Raw genomic sequence first — 25735 nt, forward strand, 5'->3', positions numbered from 1 at the left:
TGATTTATAACAAATTTTTTTGAAACCATTTTTATTTAAAATTATGATAGAATATTTTTTATTTAATGATATAACACTTAATAACCTTTACAAGAGATAGATTTCATTATAAACAGGGTTGTAAAAATATATTCTATTATCTATTACAGAGGCTGAATGCATTGCTCCAATTAAAATGGATAAAAATCTATCATTAATGAAAAAATTCTTATCTTAACTACGTTCATTCTTGATTAAAATACTTTGAGATTAGATATAAATAAATTCAAGGTATTATGAAAATAAAATTTTTTATTGCTGAAAAGATGCAAATAAATAATAATATTTCAGATATAATGATTTAGCCTTTATTAAAAGAGAACTTTGACATATATAGAAAGCAAATGAGTTTGATAAAGCTCACTAGATGAATAAAGAGGGAAAAATTGTGAGGTTTAATCTCTTTTTTTTTGGAATATAACGTATATAAACTAAAAAAAAAGAGGCATATGTTTGAAGCCTTTAAAAAACCAACTTTGACTTATTTTTATTGTGGACCAATAAATACATGTGAAAATGAAAAGAGTGGGGGCTTTTGGCCAAAAAAAGAGAGGGTGAAAAAAAGGTGTGTTATTTATCCGCATCTTAATTAGATAATGATTTGTTACTTGATTAAGACAAGATTTTGAAATGTTATTCCAATCAATAAGCTTTTCAACTTGAATGGTGTTGATTGTTGAGAAGTTTTAATTTTTAGGTATCTCAAAAAGATATAATTGGTGAGATCTAATTAAATTTAATTGTTGTTGTTGATAGAATTTATCTTTATGATTATAAACAGATGAATTGATTTATATTCTCTAGTTAAGCTAAGGTATAACTTTGTAATCTTGTTATCTAAACTAGTGAAAGAGTTTGAGTGAACTACAATTCCGTAATTTTTCTTTTTATTGAGATTTTCAACGTAAAAATCCCTAGTATTGTGTGTTTATTAAACTTTGTATTTTAATTGTACAAAGAGGAAAAAAATGAGACTTAAGAATTATGAATTTGATTATATTGATATCTTTTTCCTAACAAAATTTAAATAACAAAAAATTATATGCTATTAATAAATGGAGATTCTCTCTATCTTATAGGTTAATTGTCTTTGATTGTATTTTACATATGATATTACATAAAATGTTTAAGAAATAGGGACACTGGAACTTGCTACATCCATGCAAAATAATAATAAAAAGCAGTCATAAGTTACTGTCAAATAATTATTTTAATTTAATAATTTAAATTATTAAATAAAAAATAAAAAATAATTTTATATTACTCTTTAACAATTGGACTCTCATATGTATTGTATTTTATATGTGTGTGTAAACAAATGTGAAAATCATGGTGGTAATTTGTATATATAAATATTTTACTGAGAAGTTATTTTTACATCAACTTACATATTAATTAAAACACATTAGTTTTCTCAATAAATTTTAAAAATACATACTTATATTATTATCTTGATATATTAAAAAATAAAATTTTATAAATACCAGTAAAGTTTCAATTAATATTTTATATATATATATATGTGTGTGTATGAACAATTGCAAAAATCATACTAGTACTCTGTATATATAAATATTTTACTAGGAAGTTATTTTTCCATCAACTTACATATTAATTAAAACAAAATAGTTTTCTCAATAATTTTAAAACACACATCCTTATATTAATATCTTGATATATTAAAAAATAAAATTTTATAAATACCAATAAAGTTTCATTTTTTTTTAAGTAACAAAACATAAACTGATGGTATCACCAACTCTGTATTTGCACGGGGGAGATAATCATAAATTCACTCCTTCTATTTCATCAATATTTTTATTTGAGTTCATAGACTTTAGTTGTTTTTTTATTTTAGTGTTTTTGTACATTTAAAGACAAATGAATCAATTACATTTAACACAAACACATGATCATGAAGATGCTTCTAATACTTATAAGAAACTCAAATAAAAATTATTATTCGGTTGACCTGTGCTATGTTGTTGATTATAATAAAAAAAGATTTAAGCATGAAAAATATTTATTTATTGATAATGTGTTTTCTTTTTTTAAAAAAAAGATTTCAATCATGAATTGAATGGTATTGAGATAGAAAACACTTGATCTATTTGAGTTAAATTAGGCCATCCTCCAAAACTTACGAGTATAATTTAAAAAAAAATAAAAAACTTAATTCTAGATTAATTTAATATCAAAAGACAATAAAAAAAATAATTTAATTAAAAAAATTAAGTGAACTTAAGTCAATCGAGCAAACTCATGGAAAAAGTCACACGTTTAATCAGATTTAATAATTTTTTTTTATCTAACAGATTATTTTACATTTAATTACGCAACAATAAGGCCTATGATAATTTTTCAATATGAAATATATTTTTGTAAAAAAAAAATCACGATAGGTTTAACTTAAATAAAAAAAAGGTTGAAAATGTACCTTTTTTTAAAAGTTTGAGTTGAATAAAAAAAAGATCATTGATAATAAATAGTGAAATTGCATTTAAAAAAAATAAGGGATAAAAAACAAATAATAATTTAGACATCATAGATTAACTCGTTAAATTCACAACTCAACTAATAAACTCAATTGAGTTAAATAATTTGTTTTATTAATGTTTTCAAGTCAAATATAAAATAACAAAAATAAAAAATAAACTCAACCAAGTGGACCTAGATATTAAAAAAAATAGCCTAGACATGCAGGCCTTCAATCCCAGTTCGTGTATTGGGCTCAACCCATTTAAAGGGGTGAATGCCACCCCTCTTTAATTCTTATTCAAAAAGAACAATTTACAACATCCAATATGCAATAATAGACAACACAAAGGTTGCCAAAAAATCAACCTCTCAACTTTTTTTATTTCAAAATAATTTTTTAATTTATATTTTCATTCAAAACATTTAGAAAAAACTTTAAACACTTTGATAAACTTATTTATAGCCACTATAAGACCAAAAAACGTATTAGAAAACCAAAATCAACTCATATTCAAAATCATTCTCGTGATCAGATCTATTTTTCTGGATAAAGATAGGGAAAAAACATTTATGTAAAACTCACCTCGTTAAATGTAATTTATTGACATCAAAATTAATTATTTTAGTGGTTAAAATCAATACCAACAATATCTATCTATTTATCTCTATACTGAGATGTAAGATTTGATAATTTTTTTATTTTCTCTAATAAAAAAATTGAAAAATAAGATAAATAAACTTTGATATCAAAACTAAATTTTTAAAAATTAAAGAGACTAATTAGCTAAAAAAAAATAGGAGCTAAAATGAACTTTTAACACAAAATTTAAAACTGCCACCTATTTTACTTACTTTTTTTTTACTTTAGTCTTTTTTTTCTTTTCAATTCAACACTTTCTTTCAAAAAATACATTTAATTGAATGCTAATTTAAACTTAAAATAACACAATCATACCAGAAAAGAATTTGAGGATCAATTTAAAAATTTAAACCATAAAAATTACTGTAATAGTTAACCTATACGTGCTCTAGTTTTTGTTAATTAATTGACGGGGTAGAGATACCAAAATTGTGTGTAGGAAGATATCAAATTTGTTAATTAATATTAAGGACGCGTCATCAGACGGAGTGACACTATCCATAGAAGGACTTTCCATAGGCGTTAAAATAATCGCTTGAAGGAGGAGAGGGAGGGAGGGAGGAGTCCCCACAACTGGCTGTCCCCGCTGCTGGACAAACCGCCCCCCTCCAATAATGCCACTGGGACCTTCCAAACCAGACAACTGATCTCCATTCCCTTCTTCTCTCTATCTACCTGCTAAACTCTCACCAACTCTCAACTCTTTTCACTCACTACTCTAATTTACATCTTTCTAGCTAACTCGGGTGGGTTTCTCTCTCTCTCTCTCTAACCCTTCGTTTGATTTTGAAGTTTTACCCATCTTGAACAATCCTTCTTGGGCTCCATTTCTAATTACTAATACCACTACTAGCTAGGTTGGTTACTCTCTCTCTCTCTATCTCTCTTCCTGTAGAGTTAGTTCTTCAAAGCATTTAATGTTATTATTCTATATAAGAGTATCACCAGCTGCAGAACACAAAGGAATATATTAATTTTTGTGGTGGTGTACATGGGGTCTCTTCTGCTTCTTGGGGGTTACATTTATTACTATTGTTTTGTTAGCACCACAATGGAATGTTGGTGAGGAAGCGAGAAAGTGAGAGAAATTAATTTAGCGCTCTCGCTCTTGCTACTATCTACTACTGCTCATCGATGGAGAGGCTCCAAGGACCCATCAACTCTTGTGTATGTCACTGCTATTCATTTTAGTACTTCCCACTCTTTCCTTGAGTACCTTAAACTAGAATCAAAGAAATGGACTTGCATTTAATTACTTGTCCGAAGGCTTGCATTCATTGCATTGCATTATTTTTCTAGAAATGCTACCGTTTCCTGTACTGTTTCCTCCACTTTGACATTCTATTTTCGTTCTTCTTTTGTTTCACTTTCTCTATTGAAACTTAAACACCCATCAAATCCATGACAGTTTAATTTTTCTCTATACTTCCTCAGAAGGTTAGGTGTAAAACCCCAACCAAGAACCTCCCTCGTTACCTTTCTTTTATTTGAGATTCTTTTTTAATGAGCTTTAGTTTTCTTTTTGCAGTTCTTAGAGGAGCCTAGCTTGGATTTGGGGTGCTTAGACCAAGTATTTATCAACACAGAAAGCTTAAGATTTGGAGAAGAAGAACCACACATTTTAAGTCCATGTTTTGAAGACAAAATGCCTTATCTTCAAATGCTTCAAACAGTAGAAACGCCGCCATTTTTCCCCTACAAAGAACCCAGCTTTCAGACACTACTAAAACTTCAACACCTACAAAAACCATGGAATACGAACACTTTTTACATGCCTGAAACAGATACCCAAGTTCAACCGCTAGAGCTTGAAAGTTGTGTCACCCATGACATAGTTGATTTACACTCACCTGTCAAATCTGAAACCAAAGAGCACCCTAACCCACATTCAAATTCCTGCCTCGAAGGTGTAAGTCCTGAGCCCACAGAACCCAATTCAGACTCTTCAATTCCATGGAGGGCTCAACCCCAAACCGTGCCTAATATCACAACCCATTTCTCCGAATCCTCTACAATAATAATCACCAGAGAAAGAAGAAAGAGAAAACGTACAAGGGCAACCAAGAACAAAGAAGAAGTAGAGAGCCAACGCATGAACCACATTGCTGTTGAACGCAACCGCCGTCGCCTAATGAACGACCATCTTAACTCTCTCCGCTCTCTCATGACACCATCTTATATTCAAAAGGTAGTCATATAATTACTATCTAAATTCCCAGCTGCTTTATTTTCTTCTATTACTTTCAAGAATTCAATTTTAGACTTACGAATTCAAAACCCCTTAATTATTTTTTTTTCCACTATTTTCCTCGAGAACTCAGTTTTATATATTGTGGGCCAAACTTGGTCTTTTTTTCTTTGTATTTTTTTTTTGGTTGGATAAAAAAGGGTGATCAAGCATCGATCATAGGAGGTGCAATAGACTTTGTGAAGGAACTAGAGCAGCTTGTTCAATCTCTTGAGGCACATAAACAAAAGAGAGAGATAGAAACAGCCTCCACTACGGGCATTTCTTCCAACCAGTACTCGACTTCGCAGCCACAATGTGACATTCTGGTGGAGGGAGGCACTTGTGAAGAGGAAAGAACAGTGAAGAAGAAATCGGAGGCGACGGAGATAGAGGTGGCTGCAGTACAAAACCATGTAAATTTGAAGATAAAGTGTCCAAGAATTCCTGGGCAGTTGTTGAGAGCTATTGTTGCATTGGAGGACCTTGGGCTTACGGTTTTGCACCTTAACATCACTTCTTCTCAAGCAACAGTTCTGTACTCTTTCAATCTTAAGGTACCGTTCCTCGTGTTCCCCAAGCTATTTTCATTGTTTCTTCGCTTTGGTCACCTATTCTGACTAGCCAGCTAGCTAGGTTCTTGCCCTAATCAAAAAGACCAAAAACCCGTTATCACGCCAGCTCTTGATTTTTATGGGTTTTATTGTGGTGCTGTCGTGGCAGTTAGAGGATGATTGTAAGCTGGGATCAACGGATGAGGTAGCAGCAGCAGCTCATCAAATAATATTCAGCAGTATCAACGGTTAGCTGATGGGTCTATATATGATAGGACTTAGGAGTTCTGCTAGGCAAGAGAGCCATCAAATTTACAGCTGAATTTATAGGATTACTGATATTACTGTACTTCCCTTTCTATGGAAAACAAGAAAATGTAATTTTGGCTTTATGGGGGTGGTAGACGAGGAGCAGACTATGCAGAAGGGCGACACCATTGTCTCCATTCTGAGCTCTTACTTTTTAGTGAGAGGGATGCCAGGGGCAGATGATGCTTTGCTTACTGCTTAACTTGCTAAAAGAGATTGCCTTGCTTATTTATTAGCCTTTCTGAGTATGACGGTGCTTTTAAAAAACATTTTTTGATTGAAAATAAATCTTAATAATACACACACACTAGAACATCAAGTCATTAAAAAAGAAAAAGAAACGAAATCCCAAATTGAACTGAGACTTTGAAATATGGGTGTGTTTCTGGAGATTGGGTTTTGGGTTCTTTTTTATTTTTTGTTTTTATTCTTGGTGTGGAGATTGAGTTAAAAAAAAAAAATCCTGCTTGGTTGCAGGGTACAGTTGGTGGTCCAAGCTGGGTGTTGGGGCAAATACCTTAGAATAATAATAATAATAATCTAATATCTCTCCCATTATGACAATTGCAAATTATGTCTCTCTTTTCATATTGACTTTGGGATGTCCGTATGAATGGATTTGGATGTTCCATCATTGTACAACATCTTATGCACCTGCTCCTTTTCGTCCTCTCGTTTTCGGCTTGGTTGGCTTTAGGTTTTGTGTTCATACTGGATTTTAATTCGTGGATATTCAAGTTTAACTCGCTAATAACCTATAGTTCTATGTTGGAAAATTGCATTAACATGATATACAGATTATATTGACTGAATTTAAACAATGATTCTCAAATTGATGATCTGCAAGATTGCTTCAGAGCCACAAAAAAAAAAAACTTGAAACAATAAAGTTTCAAGTCCTCTTACAATGAACCAAATCGTACTCGCTCATTTGAAACAGTTGGTGCAGATAAAGCCAGCATGATTGAGTTACACTCTGATAAGAAGAATAGAATTAAATTTTTATTAAATTGTAAGTTTAATAGCCTTTCTCACTTTTATTTTCTTTAACCTTGTAGCAGGCGTGTGAGAGTATCGTTGCCTGCTCCATACTATGATTGTTTCGATTCCCGTTTAGCTAGCCTTTTATTCCATATTTGGAAATGAAACTTGGAACGTCAAGAAAAATGTTGGGACCTGAAGGTTAACACGTGCATCGATCAACCCAGCACACTCTAAAATTGATATTGCAAGAAAGGAGGATGAACTGGCTAGAATATGATGTGCCTTTGCTTCATGAATTTTTGAGTTGAGATTTGAAGGCGTTTTCATGGCTTTTCTTATAAACAAAAAAATAACAATAAAGCGCCAACTGACAAGCGAAGAAGCAGAAGACAAATTTGCATAAACCCGGGTTTTGAAGATTGGTCAAATAAAAGATAACATCAAGACCAGGGAACCACAGAGCAAAACAAACAACTAAGGATGCAGCTGAGCTCCATGCAACCATATTCTTAACAAAACTCAAGCAGTACTTCTGAGCAACTAACAATAACAGCATCAATGGCATAAATCAAGACAATAAAGAGAAAGACTGGGATCCATACTGGCAGGGTTTCATGGAGTGAAATAACTCGCAGACCAACCAAGAACAACCCTAGCTATTCAGAGAAAGCATAACCCCTAGATCCAGCCTCTGTAAAACACTTTCAGGGATATCAACACCAACTGCATCATTAAGATAAGAATCCGCCAGAGATATGAGATGAAGACACAAAACCCATGTAATCAAAATTTATAGAGACACCTTGTTTGGCATGACCATATATTGCGATTGGCTTAATGCAAGATATGAGATAAAGACACAAAACCAATATTGTAAGAAGAAAAATGAGTAATTAACTAGGATGAAGAGTTCATGATTATGCCCATGGCCTAATTGATGGTTTATGCATCCGGTTAATCGCATTAGAAGTGTCAGATTCTACAATAATTTTCACTTCAGACAGATTTTCTCTGGAAAGGGATAATTCTAGAGCTTTAACCATAACTAGTTGGTTTTTGATCCCTGAAGGGATAGTGAAAAGTCCCAGCACCATTACCTTACGATAACGTAGAACCCCACCTATACCAACAAAACCAGGCTTGCTAAAATAAGATTCATCCATATTTCATTGTAACATAAAGGGCTAAGGGCAGACCATAAAACAAACGTTCTAGAGTTCTTGATATTAGTCCATCTGATCAAACGTTCTAGACAACAAGATGGAGAGGTGAAGTGACAAGGCATTTTCATAGCTATAGACAACAAGATGGAGAGGTGAAGTGACAGAGAGTATGGGATTTGGTTTCCTTGGAAAATGCCTGAATGTTTGAAGCCGAGTCCCAGCGGCATGCAATGAAGTTAATTTTTTTCTAACATGAATTAACGATGATCTGGCAATGAAAATATTTTTAAAGAATCAATAAAAATATGACTCTGTAACTTGACATGGAAAATCAGCTTAATTAATTTAATAATACAATTCGAAAAATAGTATAATAGTAAATAAAGCAAACAATAATAAATTGAGGATAATTAACTATAAAAATTAGCTGTTAATATTATATTTGGGACTAGAGAAAGAAAAGTTTATTAAAAACTCATTGTCACTTAATCGTTGACACTGCTCCACCATCAAAATAGTTCTAACGCTGCCACGCAGTTAACGATGATCTCAATCAACAGCATTTTGTTTCGATGAAACATGGACCTCTCTTAGTTTTTTTTTTTTTTTTAATTGTAACGGCAGCTACGCGAGAGGTTATCTTATTCCTATTAGCTTAAGCTTCACCTCATGGATTCATTCGCCTTCAAATAAATTAGAAAAAAAAATTGTAAATAAATTAGAAAAAATTGTTGTAAGTAGCAAACTTCATACTTGAACCACGCCATGACAATGGAGTCTATACTGCGAAGCAGATATTAGTGACATGGTTGAAGGATTGATCGCAAAGGGCAAAGAGTTTTGAAGGATGGAAAAGGGGTAAAGTCAAAGTGTGAGGAAAGGAGATAGTTAGAAACCCCATGTTCCAAGTTTCTGCAAATTGTCATAAGGCTCAGATAGAGAGAGATGCACAGTGTACAGCAGCTATAAGAGCACATATCCCCATGCCCGAAAGCATCCCCAACGTCTAGTCAGAGACATATCTCCATTTTCTAGCCCAGTCCCAGTCATTTTGGTCTTTCGAGTCTCTTCTTTTAACAGCTTTTTTGCTCCTTTTTTTTTCCCGTCCTCTTTCTCCAAGGTCAGTCTCAGTCTCGAATCATATATTTTAACGAACTCCTTTTATTTTATTTTTTAAAATAAGGAAAACCACTGCATTTTACCAGCTTATAATATCCATAATAAAAAAATATTTTGAATAATTGTATCTGATTGGACTGTTTGATGCTAAATTTGTGTGTATAATTACACAAACTGAATTAGGTACATATAAAACCTCTATGGATGTGTCAATTCATAAATAAATCATCAGAATTGCATAACTACAATAAGTGTGATTTTGAGGCAGCGAAGCTAGAGACAATAATAAATAAATATCATGAAAAAAAATGTGAGTGAAAATGATTATAGATATAAACTCTTAATTTATAATTTTGTTTTATCTAAAAAAATAATAATAATATATTTTTATGAGATTTACAAAACTTTAAATAAATTAAAAATATATATATTTTAACTAAAAATATAAAAACAAAAATTTCAAAATAACAAGTAAACAACCACATAATCCAAAACAAGACATGGAAATATGAGAATAATAAGAAAAATAATAAAACTACCAGAATTAGAGTTCGAGGCTAGATTTTTTATATCTAAAAATCTAACGGTCCAAGTAAATATTTTAAGAAAAATAATTTTTGAAAATTCCTATAAAAAATTAAGTACAATCTTATAATCAGATAAAAAATTATGATTTATTTAGCTATTATTTTAGTTTGAGATGACTAAATCTTTTTTTGGATCCGGATTTATCCCATTAATTTATAAATATATTTATTAAACTATTCACACAATCCGTTTAAAATATATCCTTACTTAATCATGATTGATTTATAGTTAATTATTTATAATCATTTCTTATTACAAGTATTTAATTCATAATATTAATGTTTATATAAAGTATTTTTCCAAATCCTCGCATTTTTTGAAACAGCTGAAAGTTATCTCTGTGGTTCTTGGAGTGTACAGGCCATTTGTATGGTTGAGATTTTTTAATGATGGGTTGATTACTAGACATGATTATTAAATGGTATGTTGCTTATCCCGATTTATATTTTATTAAAGTTAAGCCAGTCACTAGCCTTGGGCAACTTCCACCTTGATAACAATGGATCCAAAAGGAACATTGGTCTCAGATATTGGAATAGGAGACTGTTTTATTTGGGAAGCCGAGCCAGCACATTCAAAAATTAATCTCGTTTTCATGTTATCATTGGCATTATATTATATTAATCTCGAATTTCCATATTATCATTTTCTTATTGTTGCTTCTTCGAGCACATTAGCATGTATTATTGAAAAGGTTTCTGGTTGCTGTGAGAGAAGTTGAAAGTCTCAAAATGGTAGATTACCAAAGATATCGCCGTCAGGTTTGAAAACAGCAATGACGAAAGACTTCAAAAGGGAAAAGGACAAAAATAAAATAAATAAACAAAAAGAAGGGGAGTCACTGCAAGTCATATTTTTTCCTTGAAAATCAGCCTTTTCCACTGTTTTTTCTTCTGTTTCTTCCACAGCATCTTCCCCGACTTTCCAATGCCTGGTAACTTGGTAATGTCTTGTGTTTCTTGTGGCTGATGCATGCATTCGATTCATGTTCCTCAGCCATTTGCTAGTATGAATACCTTATGTACTAGTGAAGACTTTGTTACTGATGGAAAAAAGATGCAGGGAATGGAGAAAATAATATAATTATATCCTAAAAATCTTGCATCATTAATCTAAGTATAATCACGTTAATCAATAAAGAATCATGGGTGACCCAAATTTATTGTGAATATTATTTTAACATTCGAACATAATTCTAATTATTATTATTTTTTATTTTATTAATTAATAATTTGTAAAAAAATGTTGAAACATCAATTGTTGAAATGTTATTGTGAAATTCCTTTTCAGTATGTGTTTTTGTTAATTTTTTGTTTATATTTTTTATTAATAAAAATTTGATTTGACATGTAAGTGAAATAATGTGATATTAGTAATTAAAAATTATTTTTTTAATTAAAATCAATATTTGAGATCTAAGATAATTTATACATATCTCGATTAATTTTATAAGTTTTGAAATTCACAATTATATAAATCTTTAGTAATCTTGAGATTTGTGAAACTTGAATTAATAATATTTAAAAAACAAACTTAAAGTTTATATATACCTCGATTAATTTTATAAATTTTGAAATTCACAACTATATAAATCTTTAGTAATCTTAAAATTTGTAAAACTTAAATTAATAATATTTAAAAAACAAACTTAAAATCTTTCAATTTGAGCTACATCTCTTAAATTGTTTTTAAAAATATATTATTTTTTTAAATAACAGGATTGTTGTATTTTTTTAATTAATATAAATATTTAAATTAATTTAAATGTATTTTATATATCATGAATTCTAGAATTTATAACTATACAAGTTGATATGAGAATAGTTAAACTCATAATAATTACTAAGAAGTAAACACAGGAACAGTAGAGTTAGTCTTTATAAATATGGTATTTCCTTTTTAAATCAATTTTGTCATTGTTTCACGAAAGAGTTTTGTTCCTTTCCTTGCTAACTATGGGCTATGTCATGGGTGTAGGTTAATAATCCATCCAACCTGGGAAAGGAACGATAACAAAGCAAGAAAACCTAACCCTTCAAATCAATCTTCAAATTCCAAAGAAAGGGATGGAAATTCACGTACAAATTGTACAAAAGTGCATCTTATTGCTACCAATACCTGTCTCTTACACTACAAATTCCAAAGACAACCTGTCTCCCATCTGCCTGGTTCTATTTTGGCCTCTCTATTAGCACCATTTCCAAATGTTAAACTGCACAACTCATCCTAATTATTACCCAAACAAATTGTCTTCTTTCTCGGTTGAGTATGAACATGGGTAACCTACTAAAGGCTGGCTTCTATTATTTTTCTGGTGATTCTCTGGTACATCACCGAAGATTCCCCATCTTAGCTAGGCCATCCCGTATCCTAGCTGAGCTAACATAGTGAGGGCCCCATGTATAGACTCCATGTAATTTTGTTTATCGTGGATTTAATTTTGTTTCTATAAAATTATACGATATTTATGTAAATTGTATTTTAATATTAAATAATTTATATTTTAAATTATGCAAATTATAATTTTTTTGGGTAGAATATTAATAATAGATGAAACTATCTCAAGGTGAGTCTTTTGATTAAGTTATAAATAATATCTATGATTCAAGATCGTAATTAGCATTAGCATGTACAATTCCTAGTCACGTATAAAAAATATAATTATTGAGTTATAAATAGTATTTGTAATTTTATATTGAATGTGTTATTTATAATTCAATTAAATATATTAAATTTTAACTTTTAAAGATATAACTCAACTGATTAAATTTTATATTTACTTTTTAAAAATTATTAAATTAAATTTAATAAACCTTAAAATCACTAAAGATTTATATGATTCTTCACTTTAGAATCTATAAAATTAATTGAAGTTTGTACAAGATAGTTTGAACATCCATGTTAATAAAATAAAAATATATTAAATCCTTAAATATTTTTTATACTTGATATTGCACTAGATTATTTAAAAAAAAATTATACCTGGTTCCCAAAATAGTCCTCCATGCAATATAACAAATATATAAAAGAAAGTTGGGTTCGAACCTCACCATGCATGCCTGTGATCGTAATTAGCATGCATAATTCTTGAGTCACATGTAAAAAATATAGTTATTGAGTTGTAAATAGTATTTGTGATTTTTATATTGTATGTGTTATTTATAATTTAATTAAATATGTTAAATTTTAACTTTTAGAAATATAACTCTGATTTTATATTTACTCTTTAAAAATTATTAATTTAAGTTTAACAAACCTTAAAATTATTAGAGATTTACATGATTCTTAACTTTAAAATCTATAAAATTAATTAAAGTTTGTACAAGATAGTCTGAACATCCATATTAATAAAATAAAAATATATTAAATCGTTAAATATTTTTTATACTTGATATTGCACTAGATTATTTTTAAAAAAATTATACTAAGTTCCAAAATACTTCTCTATGCAATATAACAAATATATAAAAGAAAGGTATTACGAATCTAAGTTGATGCTTGAAATGTACTTATCTGGGATTCTATTTTGTATTGCAATTTAATAGTGCTAAGATTCTATTTTGTATTGCAATTTAATAGTGTTTTAAAAAATTAGCTTTAATTATATTTTTAAATTATTTTAATGTATTAATATAAAAATATTATTTTAATATATTTTTAAATAAAAAATATCTTAAAAATAACACCCACTCCCTTAAGCCCATCATCTACCGTGCAGAGAATTAGAATCATTTTTCTGATTCTTGACCAACGAGTCAAAAAGAAATCATATATCATCACCTGCAGCTGAAGTGCATGATTTTCTGTTTTTTGGGTGGTTACTCCGAGCGCAGTCAGTCTTCTCTTGGATTCTTTCCTTCTCTCTAAAATTAAAAAAGTCAAAGCGTCAAAAGGTCTGGTTTTTGGTGTTTGTATGGTCAACCACGCTTTCGCCATGCCTAGCGCGCGTGTGACATGTCTGTCGCACTTTTTGTTGATGCTGGTGCATGCTTTTGCACGGGCTGCGGCGCTTTTTATTAGGATTTAATTTTTTAATTTTAAATTATTTTTGGCTAATTTTTATATACTTATATTAAAATTAATTTTAAAAAATAAAAATAAATTATTTTAATATACTTACAAGTAAAAAAAGCTTTTAAAAAAACCTCTAACACATTTACAAACACCACCACCTAGAAAGGCTTTGGGCTTATGTTAGCTTTCGGCGTGTGATAGTCCTAAGCTATGGCTTTCCCGCTTCAATAATAATAATAATGGTGACCTCAAAAGACCAATTTAGAAAGTTGCTTTTGCACTCCAATCAGTCAACAATTATAATGGTTACCTCAAAAGTTACGAAATTATACAGCTATAAGACCCATAAACAGTAATGGAAGAGATTTATTAACCACAAAACGCAAGTTAATTCGCGTTCTGAATGGGTAAAAAAGATGCGTGATCCTTTTGGTTTGTCTTTTTTGTCAAATCTTTATTTTATTTCTTCAAAATCTAAAAAAAAAAAATCGTTCTTCAAATCTATTTTTGGGTTTGGGAACTATTTTTGGGTTCGAGGGAAACGAAATTTATGAGTTTGGGCGAAAACAACCTTTTTTAGAGGTAGTTAATAATGGGTTTGTGAGGAACCAATTTTTTTTAGATAATTATTTCTGGGTTTTTTGGGAGGAACATAATTTTTTTTATGGTTTAAGGAGAAAAGGTATTTTTGTTTATTTATTTTTCAAGAAAAATTATTAATATATCAATAAATATTCATCAATTACTTAATAAATTTCGAAATTATAATTCAATATATTCATTTATAATTTTCAACACTTCTCTATTAATCTCCACCACCCACATGTTGCGAGTCTCACCTCATGTGTTTTTTTTTGGGTAATTATAAAATATTAATATTAATATATATAGAAATTTTAATTCATTATAGTACGTCATTTATAGTTTTCAACTCGCCTGTATTAATTTGTACTATTCACATGTAGCAAATCTCACCCAAATCAGATTAGATCAGAAGGATTACACTTGTCCAGTTAATAAAAGTTTTAAATCTATAGAAAAGATCAGTCAATCAAGATTTAGTTTTGCTCATTGTTAATAGTTTTTTAAAATGATTTTATATTAATTTAATTAGATTGCAAGTGTGGAACAGGCTAGCAAGTCTCGTTCAAAAACAACTTCATAGAGTCTCTTGTCGTTGTAATTGAACACTTGGATCAGTCGTCCTTAACAGTTCATAATTTTCCTATTAAAGGTAATGGTGGTGTGGCCTATGGGATAGTTCGTCTGGGAGTCCAGGTACAGGGTCGGGAAATTGGGGTGGTGAGGAATTTGGATCCCCAGAACTAAAGACCTCCTTCTCTGTTTTTTTTTTTTTTTTTCACTATTATTAAATCTCGGTATTTAAAAACTCATTAAATCTCTATTAATTCGGTCAAATTAGCTCAGCAAACTAAAAAATAAAGTTTCCTTAATAATAAATTGTATACACAGTACTCGAACTTTAAATTTTATTCAAAAGAACAAGTACAAAACCAAGCAACCGTCAACAGAGACCTTTCTCTTATGGTGTCCCATGTCCTTCAATACCATACCCTTTTCTTTTGCCTAGCTGTTGGATTTTACCTTTTTACCGTTGTTGATATATATCTATATATATATGAAAAGAAAGTACTGATGCGATGGCATAATTTGTTCAAGTCATGATTAAAATCTTTATACGATAAAGTTGATTGAAAAATACCTATATTGTTAAGAACAGAAAATAAAGAAGAAAAAATCACGAGCCCACTAGCATGTTAATTATCAGTCAATCCCAAATAACGACCACCAGTTTTTTTCCCTCCAGGAGTGGACTCGTGGATTGTGGTAGCGGCGACTTGGTGAACCTCGAGAACCATAATACTTGGAAAGACTTGGCAGGCAATATCTGAGCCCAGCCCAAATTCTTCTTTTTGGTTGTATATGTTTGATATTATGATATAAAATATTTTAAAAAATAATTAAAAATATATTAATTTAGTGTTTCTTTATATTTATTTTTTATTTTTGATATCAACACATTTAAGTCTAAAAATATCTAAAAAAAATCAAATTTAATTTTTCAATTTAAAAAACACTTTAAAAATCAAGTTATAACACAAAAACAAACACCCTCTACTGTACTGTTTATAAGAATATATATATATATTTTTTATTTTGGTTATTTAACTTTATTTCTTCCCGGTCTAACTTTTTTAAGTTTTATTAACATAATTTTATGTGTCAATTTTTTTGTCTTTGCAATGTACGGAATGCCAAAGAATATTTTGACATTAAATTAAAGTTCAGATTTCTGGAATAAAATCTTAGCTTGTAGTTAAAAATGAAAAAAAAAAACATATCTCGATGCCAAAAAGGCACAAAAAGCTTCATTGTAGCTCCTCGCATTTGAGTTCATGTATTGTTTAGTCTCTAATTTGATTTTTTAAATGTCGAGAGAGAACAAATAAAATTATTAGAAAAATATTGAGGAGAGAAAAAAATTCTTATATGACCACAATTCAACCATAAAAAAATATAATTTCAGTGTTAAAGAGTTTGTTTTTATTAGAGAAATTCAATGAAGTTAATGTTATTTTTTAATGATGTTGAAAGAATTATATAGGTCCATAAAGTTTTTATTTATTTATTTATTTTTCATTTTAAATGGCATTGGAGCAACCTTTTCTTTTTTCAGCAATCCAAGCCAAGAGTGATGTTGAAGTCATCCTAATTCACAACTAACAAGTCGTGCTTTGCTTTAATTAATCCAGAACTAAAGACATATTAAAGGCTCAAAAAGGCCAGATCAAGCCTCTCTCTGCAAAAGCCATCCTAGAGGGAGTGAGGGAGTGATGATGACATCTGTGGATTTTTTTTTCCACCAGTCATGACATCTGTGGATTTTTTTTTCCACCAGAAATTAATAACCGAACGTATATTAAAATCTAGGAGTGAGAGAAAAATAAAAAGATTGATTAAATTAAAAAAATCAAACCATGAAAAATAATTAATTAAAATTTAACAAAAATAATTGATTCAGTTTTGATTTCGACTTTATAAGTATAAAATCAAAAAAATTGAATCGAATCCAAATCTAAAAAACCAAGTTATATAAAAAAGAATTGAGTCAAACCAAACAAAATTAGAATCAATTGGTTTAAATCGATTTTTATTTTAAAATAATTAAATCAAAATCAATTACTTTGAACAAATTTAGTTCATTTTTTACTTTAAAAAAAAAACTAATTTACTTATTTTTTTAATAAAATTTAAATCCAATAAAAAATAATCACCGTATATTAAATCTTCTAATAAAATCCTGGAGGGGGAGTCCATTTTAACATCGACGAGGTTAAAAATGTTCTGGCCCACAAAAAGGTACGGATTGTCAAGCCCAGATCTTGCATTTCTATAATTAATTGGATAAGAATTATTATCCATATAAACACGAATAAGCTAGCAGTCAGAATATCGAATCGTTTTTATTATTTTATTATTATTATTATTGGGAAGTATGGTGATAATCTAATCTAATAAAATGGTTAAATTTGTAATACAAATGAACATTTTGAACAACAATTATCTTATAGTTAAGAACATATTTGATCATGCAGACCTTTCAGCTTATAGATATCATAGACGAGGAAATTCTCCAAATTCATAAAGAATTTCCAATAATTTAAATTCTAAAGGAAAACATATTTTTTATTTGTCAAGAAGCTCCTTTCCTTATTTATGTATTTCTTTTTTGTTTGGACACAATATATCTTTTTTTTTTATCAACAACATGGTTATTTTCTAATAAAAACTCAAGTAATTAAAATAAATATTCATAAAAAATTTAATAATTTAAATCAATAAAAAATAAGTGTATTTATAGAGCTAAAAAAACCCATTTCAATTATTCATTTACATCTTAAATTTTGATAAAAAAAAGCTTGTCTTTTTTATTACAAGCATTGTGTTTTAAAATAAACTAACTACGATTTGAAAAGCAAGTTTCAAACAAAAAATAAAAAATAATTCCTTGATAGTTTTTATGTGACTATATAATAAATTAAAAAAAAATTCAAAGAAAATCTATAAAAAAATTCACAGCAAAAATATAACAATATACATTATTCTTCATGAATGTCAATTAGCGGTTTTTTTATAAAACAATTGTATATCAGGCTTGAATATAATAATTTTTAATATTACCATAAAAACATCAAATCTTAAAAACAACAACATAAATTTATGAATTTTTAAATAGTATTGTACTTATTTAAAAAAAAATTAAAATATAAAAGATGATTGAAAAAAGAAAGAAAGAAAGAATAAAGGTCTAGTGGATGATGCCCAAGCACACATGCACTTGCAATGCTAGGCCCACATACTTAGCCTTTAAAAACCAAACTAAGGCACATTTGACAATTTTTTCTAGAGAATTCTTCATATGAACGGACTACATGTCATTCTTTACAATAATTTGCAGCCACCTCTTGTGATTGAAAAATAAGCATCCGAGTTTTTTAAATTTCAAAACCTAAATCTAAAGATGTTTTTACAAATAAATAAATAAATTATTAACCTCCGTAACTCCATTTTGAACCACAAAAGCGCACTTTAGTCAACCTAGGGAATGCAAAATCAAATTAAAATAAACTTATTGAAACTTAGATATACATTTATTGACATAATTAAAGTGCTAAACTACCTCAATTGAACTTTATTCTTCAACATATATAGTTCCTTCTCATCTCTCTTAACTATAAAGATTAAAATATAATAAAAACAAAGTTTTATGTCTAAAATAAAAATTTTGAAAACTGCAAAGATCAAATTGTAGTACCACGAGACACCTTTTAAATAACGCAAATGAAAAAAACAATTCTTTATGTTTTTTTTTTTGTTAATGTTAATTTTTTTTTAAACTATGGCCTATAATTCTATTTCATAATAATGATATTTAATCTAATTTATGAATAATTCATATTAAAACACATTTATGAGAGCATCTACATCGAAAGATATCACGGGTAAAACTATATAACTTTTAAATATCAAGATAAAAAAAAAATATTGATCAAAGCAGATAATATGAGAACTTGAGGGATTAAAATAAAGAAAAAAACTCCTTAAGTCAAGGGATGACAAGTAAACATGAACTGTTATTATTATTTTTTAATTTTATTTCTTTATCCCAAAATAATGAAATTTTAAAGAAAACAGGTTGCAAATACAATGATTTTAGTTTGCTTGATTATTATATAATAATGAATTGCAGTCATCATTCACTTACTAACGTTATGGATGGAGAATTGCATACTCCACTATCACTTATTTATTATAGAAAATGGGAATAATTGGTTATCTGATAAGTAATTTTTGGGTGAAAAATTAGGGGGTGTCCGCGAGTACGGTGTTGTTTTAAAAATATTTTTTATTTAAAAATAAATTAAAATAATATATTTTTTAAAAAATTATTTCTAACACCAACTCATTAAAATAATAAAAAAATAAAGAAAAATATTTTTTTTAAAAAATTATACAAATTACAATTTGTTTCAGTTTTAAAAAAATTATACAAATTACAATTTGTTTCACCATTGCATGTGTTGATATAGATTTTAAAGTAAAGTTTTTTTATTTTTATTTTTAAAAAAATTGAATTGGATTTTTTTTAAATTAGTTTTTTAATTTTTTTTTCATTATTTTAATATGCTATACTAAAAATAATTTTAAAAAATAAAAAATATTATTTTAATATATTTTAAAATAAAAAATACTTTTAAAAGGTATAAACAAAAAAAAACACCATTATAAATTATAAATTAGACATGGATATTAAAGTAGACATAGATATTTTTGGCCCTCGAGGAAAAAGAAAAGAGAAGATAACAGAATAAAGTTGTAAGCACAGCAGAGCTCCAACCTGGAGGAAGAAATCCAATCAAACACCATAGATTGGCTATCCAAACAGCCATGTCAGCATCCTATCTAGATGAAAAGAATGTGTGGTGCTCTAGCTTCAAACTTGGAAGAAGATCCCTCTCCACATTTCAATCAAGAAAATTATCTAACACTTCAACTAAACCCACAAAAAAAAAAAAAAACATTCACAAATAAATTAACTTGACCATATTGTAACCATTTCCGCGTTTGCTCTCCCCAGAAGAATCCTCGCGGGACAAACAGTACAGGACCTCTAGGGATTCGCTACTGCTGTCATGGCTTCAACTTCCTCCACACCCCTATCAATCTCCTCATCATCAAGCCTCATTGATGCCAAGGCTTCTCGCCAATCAGCAGTTGCATCACCACAGTGTGTGAGCCTCCCTACACTCCCCCCTCCTGTCCAGCCCCAAAACCGCCCCTGGAAAGCCACTGCTTACTGTGAGTCTCAAATGGCATATACACATACATGTAGGCACACAGTATTACATACCAGACATGCAAGTGTGATATTTTATTCACAATGATTCTTGTTTTTAATCTTAGGTCGAAAGATAGCTCGCAATGTTATGACTATGGCCACAGGAGAGGCTCCAGCAGAAGTTGCTTCAACTGAGCTTCCAGAGATTGTCAAGGCAGTTCAAGAGGCTGTAAGAATTCTTCCTTTGATGAAATGTGCTTTAATGGGATTGGTGGGAATTCTTAATAAATTTGTTATTGGTGGACAGTGGGATAAAGTTGAAGACAAGTATGCAGTGAGTTCACTTGTGATAGCTGGTGGAGTTGCCCTCTGGGGTTCGACTGGGTTGATCTCGGTGAGCTGCTTCTCTAAGTGGACATCTTTTATTTTTTATCTTTTAATGTTATTTCTTTTAATCCTCTTGTGTTTGGCACTGATTTTACTCCTGTTAAATAAAATCTAAGAGATAGAAGTGTTTCTGTGCCAGGCAATCGACAGGCTTCCTTTGATTCCTGGGGTTCTTGAGCTTGTTGGAATTGGGTACAGTGGAGTAAGTACTATTCACTCAATATTGCAGTTTTGGTTTCTATAAAAACATCAAATATATACAGTAGATTTTAGTTTCCTTGTTAAATCTGAATGCTTTGGTATCATCAACATCGGATTAATAAGTATAACTCTAACATGCGTGTTTTTTCACCGTGTAAGGCTTTATTGTTCATCCCTTCCCTTTTACATAGTAGTGTGTACGGGCTACGTAATTTCTTTTAATTTGTTCCTTAAACTTTTTTTGTTCAGTGACTTAGTTTTAATTAAAAATTAATTGATTTTTATTTTTTTTATAAAAAACTAAAATTAAGAAAAAAAAACAGAATGAAATCGATGCTAATTATAGATAGTGAGCTATAAGTTTTGCAAAGTACACTTTAGTTCTTAAATTTCAAAAATCACATAAATTATATAATTTTAGTATCTCAATATTTTATTAATTTAATTTTAATATAAAAATTTATTTTTTAATTTTTTAATTCTTGATTGAGAGAAGAAAAAGAAACTCGCTGGATTTTGATAATAAAAAGAGAAATATATTATTAATATCAATTTAAGTTATCCAATAAAATAATATTTATATCAAATAATTCCATTTGATAAAATAAATTTATATTAAATGTTTTTTTTACCTTTAAAGTTTATAAAAAAAACATCTTCACTTGAATTTATTTTTTATTTTAGGTTAATTTTGATTTTTGAGATGATTTTTTAGGTTATAAATAGGTTTATCATGGTTTTTATAGTATTTTATAGGGGTTGGTTTTGGGTAAAAAATAGATTGAAAAACATGTTTTATTTTTATGTATATTAATAACTTTTTATTTATTTATTAATACATATAATTTTTAATTTATTTAATTACATGTATGTATAAAAGTTTTTATTTGATCTTAACTTGAACTATATAAATGCATTGAATATATATATATATCTCAAATTTTTTTATAAAAAATAAAAATATCTACCCATGATGTAGCACTAGTCATGCAACTAGTGAAATTATGTATGATATAGAGGAACTTGTACGGATTTCAACACATTATCTTAATAATCAAGAAATTAATTTAATTTATTTTTTGTCTGTGACATATGAAAAATTAAAATTTGTTGTTTATATAGTGTGCGGACAATACAATATATATATATATATATATTTTTTTGGTTCTAATGAGCTAGCATGCGGTTCTTGTTTTTCCTTGCAGTGGTTTGCATACAAGAACCTGGTTTTCAAACCTGACAGGTAACTATATACTCGCTACACATCCTCGTAGAGATTGGTGCAAAAACGTATCATGTTTGGCTCACTAATATTATGTTTATACACATGGGGCAAATTGCAGGGAAGCTTTAATCGCGAAAATAAAAGACACATACAAGGAAGTAATCGGCAGCAGCTAAAGAAAGCCAATTGAAAGACTGCCGCAATGAGGTGAACTTTCTGTTTTCACTAAAAAAGAAAAACCGTGCAGCATTGTGCATGAACATGTTGCCTCGCTTCATTTTCTTTACGAAGTTTCTAACCAGAGTAAATCCGTGTAATGTACCCTTTATCTTAAAGATACATGTAATTAAATATTTTGCTTCCTCGCCCTTAGAACCATTTATGCCCGCAATCACCTTCTTCATGGAAGGTCTAGAGCAGCTAAATTTAGAAGAGTACCTTGCACCACCTATGTTTTGGCGACTAGCAAGTTCAGGAAATCATGGTTTTCATAAATCCGAGGCCCAAATTAGATAAGCAATGACAAAAGCTAGTTACCCTAGAAATTCAGTGCATCAAAGATCTCCGTTGTAATGTCAAGTATGGTGAAAACCAGAGAAGATACATTTGGAATCTGTGATGCTATTAAAACAAGCTAGAACGGTTCTGTCAAACAGCATCTTCCAATTATGCTAGTTTGTAGTTTCACAACATCCATGCACCATCAAGTCTTTTCGTACCATGTTCAAACAAATTCACCCAAGTTTATCATGACACTTCTATTAAACACCATTTTCCAGCTTCTGCTAGGAAACCTTACATCAAACAACTTCGTTTCTCATCTAGGATGAGTAACTAACAAGGGCTCATATGAGCTTACTGCTTTTAAACTGGGATAACTGCAAAATCCTAAAAAGGCAAGGATGTCATCTACTTCAAGAACTCCATAACCCAATAGTGATAAACATATGATACAAGACTGATACTTTTAAATCCAGCACTGAATGCCAAATTGAAAAGGTCACCTTGCATCCGTTCCTTTCCTCCTGGGGTTTGAGTCAGTGAAACTATATCAAGTTGAGATTTGTCTTTGGAAACAGCACTAATCTCTGCAAAACTTGGAAGAATTTGCTCCACGACGATTATCTTTCCATCAACAGGAACAGACATGTAGCAGTTCTTTAACAATTTCAAGCAGTGTTCATCATCCCAGTCACGGAGTATCCACTGCAAGATATCCATAATCTCCTTAGATTTCATCAAAAGCATTATCGATTGAGAACAATCCAAACCAGAGAGCATGTACCAAGATGACAACTAAAAAAACAATATAGTCAGAAACAAAATGATAATGTATCGCCTATTACTGGTAATAATACCATAGCAACCTCAGTTGAATGGAAAGTTAAGAAGAATAGTCATTACCCATGACATATATTAGTGTTTCTAGTATTTTGCTATGCTACAGTAAAACATAACTACCTTGATTGAACGGGGCCTTGTCAATTAGGGAAAACAGTCAACAAAATTTTAACTCACCTTCAGTATAATAGCATCTCCCTTTGGAACACTTTTGAACATATCTCCCTCCACATGCTTTACACCTGCACCATAGATGTTCTCTTTCAGTTGCTACTTTGTTAACATTTCACAATAGAGCCACCTTGGTCCCTTCTAATCAATTAAGGATCAAGAATTTATAGATAGTATATGGGTTGAGTTGATAGGACCTCTATCAATTCTAAATAGTATATGGGTTGAGTTGATAGGACCTCTATCAATTCTAACTCGGTAAGAATTGATTCAGCTAAGGATAAAGGCATTGAATGGATAAATAGCACTAGCTTCTCCGCATGCAATAGTGCATTACATTTTTAAAGGATCACGAATCACAAAAACCTCAACTTAAACAACTTAAATAAAGACAATGGGTGCAGAGTATTTCGAACCAATATATCATCAATTTCTATCACAAATGACTGATAGTGATATAGTTATTTGGCAAGCTTAGACATAATGATTAAACAACAAGAATATAGATGAGAATAACAGCTCAATTATGTTATGACAACATGCTTTTGTATAAACCATGGTATGCAGGGCACCTTGGGCCAATCATTAATCATATGAGTTTTATATCCCCGAAAAATAACTCATCTCCTTACATGTGTATGCCCGAATAAAGGAGACGATAAATTTGCAATATCACAAGCAAAGAGAAAGGTTTGCATGGGAAGAGATATCATACCAGGAAATGGAGGGGCGTGCTGGATAACATGAGGTAAGTCAAAGTTAATAGCATTGATAAAAGGGTATTTGAAAGTGATCAAGCTAAGGGCTACTCCGATTCCACCACCAACATCAACCACCTGCTTGAGGTTCTCAAAACCACTGTAGGACTCCAGCATCTTCTTAAAAACTAGAGTAGTGTGGTTGAACATTGCTGTGTTGTAAACTTGACTAAACCTGGCATCTCCAGCAGAGTACTCAAACAAATGTGTCCCGTGGGCCCTGTTAAATGGAGTTCCTCCCTCAAGAATTGCATCCTTCAGATGTGACCTGTAAGCTGAGAGTTAGCTGCATATTCTAGTTATGGGAAAAGCTAGATGGGTCCAGGTCACAGTGCCTGCTATAGGTCCTCGCGAAGTAGAAACAGAATCACATAAAACAGAAACATAGAATAAAGGGCATATAGATACATCAAGATCAGAATATTTGAAGACAGAAACAAAATAGTTCTTCCCATTTGGCTTTAATATCATTTTAAACACCATGGGCTCGCAACGAACGGTTTAAATTAGCTGAAGCTGTTTTCGGAGTCCCTAGGTCTGTGATTCAATACTAAGAAAAAAAGTTCCCATGTGATAAATTTAAAAAACACTAGATTGATAAAACAAACAACGAAAGGCAAACCAGGTTTCCAAGTAGACTTTGTCGTGAGCCAAGGCCATCAAAGGGGCCAAAGAAACCCCATTTTCATCACGCACAAAGTATTTACCCACACGACCCAAGCGGTACTTCACTGGGGCCTCGCCAAAAAGTTCAGAACTGCAATAAACAATACCCTCGTTCACCAGCAGCCTGAGGATTCGCTCCAGCATTCCAGGGGCCTCCGGATTCCGGGTAGGAATCCTCTCGGCAATCTCTGCAGCAGTGAGCCCAACATCAGGGTCCGCCATGGATAAAACATCAAGGACACCAAGATCAACGACGGTTTTTAAAGCCAGGGGAAGGACTGAGGCATTCACGAGTCGCATGGCATAAGTAAAGCTCTCTCGTTCTTTTTCTACGGTTTGGTTTTGGTTGTCATTTTGGGTAGTTTCTTCTTCTGTAACAGAGGCGGCCATTGGCATTGACTGACTCACTCCGTGCTTTTGGTTCTTTTGCTTTTTTTTATTTCTGGCCATTGCTTTGCACAAAAAGTAGAACCAAGCAAAAGTATAGACACCGCAGAAGGACAGAGATGG

At 30.3% G+C, this 25735-nt stretch overlaps 3 protein-coding genes across 4 annotated transcripts; 2 read left to right on the forward strand and 1 right to left on the reverse strand.

The window, feature by feature from the left end:
• Positions 1–3872: 3872 nt before the first annotated feature.
• On the forward strand, positions 3873–6522 carry LOC105135955 (transcription factor bHLH57-like). Of its 2 annotated transcripts, none has more exons than XM_011041073.1 (4): positions 3873–4324; positions 4686–5345; positions 5546–5941; positions 6108–6522. In XM_011041073.1, exons 1-4 carry the CDS (start codon positions 4292–4294, stop codon positions 6189–6191), a joined length of 1173 nt encoding a protein of 390 aa, XP_011039375.1. In that variant the 5' UTR covers positions 3873–4291; the 3' UTR covers positions 6192–6522. The 2 variants fall into 2 exon arrangements, with proteins under 2 accessions (XP_011039375.1, XP_011039383.1); XM_011041081.1 differs by having other exon boundaries at positions 3873–4014.
• Positions 6523–20183: 13661 nt separating this feature from the next.
• LOC105135991 (protein CURVATURE THYLAKOID 1B, chloroplastic-like) lies at positions 20184–22649 on the forward strand. Its single transcript, XM_011041122.1, has 6 exons — positions 20184–20496; positions 20602–20705; positions 20784–20870; positions 21003–21065; positions 22270–22307; positions 22408–22649. The coding sequence occupies exons 1-6, from the start codon at positions 20331–20333 to the stop codon at positions 22463–22465; spliced, it is 516 nt and encodes a 171-aa protein (XP_011039424.1). The 5' UTR covers positions 20184–20330; the 3' UTR covers positions 22466–22649.
• Positions 22650–22839: 190 nt separating this feature from the next.
• On the reverse strand, positions 22840–25735 carry LOC105135998 (caffeic acid 3-O-methyltransferase-like). The gene is made up of 4 exons (XM_011041136.1): positions 25182–25735; positions 24517–24827; positions 23808–23872; positions 22840–23495 (listed from the first exon to the last, which is right to left on the reverse strand). Exons 1-4 carry the CDS (start codon positions 25673–25675, stop codon positions 23199–23201), a joined length of 1167 nt encoding a protein of 388 aa, XP_011039438.1. The 5' UTR covers positions 25676–25735; the 3' UTR covers positions 22840–23198.

This window comes from Populus euphratica, unplaced genomic scaffold (assembly GCF_000495115.2).
Source record: "Populus euphratica unplaced genomic scaffold, PopEup_1.0 scaffold2.1, whole genome shotgun sequence".
NCBI classification, from domain to species: domain Eukaryota; kingdom Viridiplantae; phylum Streptophyta; class Magnoliopsida; order Malpighiales; family Salicaceae; genus Populus; species Populus euphratica.

Bases quoted from the DNA above. Each gene is read 5' to 3' on its own strand.
- LOC105135955 (XM_011041073.1), top strand. From the start codon at position 4,292: ATGGAGAGGCTCCAAGGACCCATCAACTCTTGT. The intron at 4,325-4,685 runs GTATGTCACTGC...TTCTTTTTGCAG, and splicing joins AAGGACCCATCAACTCTTGT to TTCTTAGAGGAGCCTAGCTT. The intron at 5,942-6,107 runs GTACCGTTCCTC...CTGTCGTGGCAG, and splicing joins TGTACTCTTTCAATCTTAAG to TTAGAGGATGATTGTAAGCT.
- LOC105135991 (XM_011041122.1), top strand. From the start codon at position 20,331: ATGGCTTCAACTTCCTCCACACCCCTATCAATCTCCTCATCATCAAGC. The intron at 20,497-20,601 runs GTGAGTCTCAAA...TTTTAATCTTAG, and splicing joins CTGGAAAGCCACTGCTTACT to GTCGAAAGATAGCTCGCAAT. The intron at 20,706-20,783 runs GTAAGAATTCTT...ATTGGTGGACAG, and splicing joins TCAAGGCAGTTCAAGAGGCT to TGGGATAAAGTTGAAGACAA.
- LOC105135998 (XM_011041136.1), bottom strand. From the start codon at position 25,675: ATGGCCAGAAATAAAAAAAAGCAAAAGAACCAAAAGCACGGAGTGAGT. The intron at 23,873-24,516 runs GTATGATATCTC...TCTATGGTGCAG, and splicing joins GCACGCCCCTCCATTTCCTG to GTGTAAAGCATGTGGAGGGA. The intron at 23,496-23,807 runs GTGAGTTAAAAT...GATATCTTGCAG, and splicing joins GAGATGCTATTATACTGAAG to TGGATACTCCGTGACTGGGA.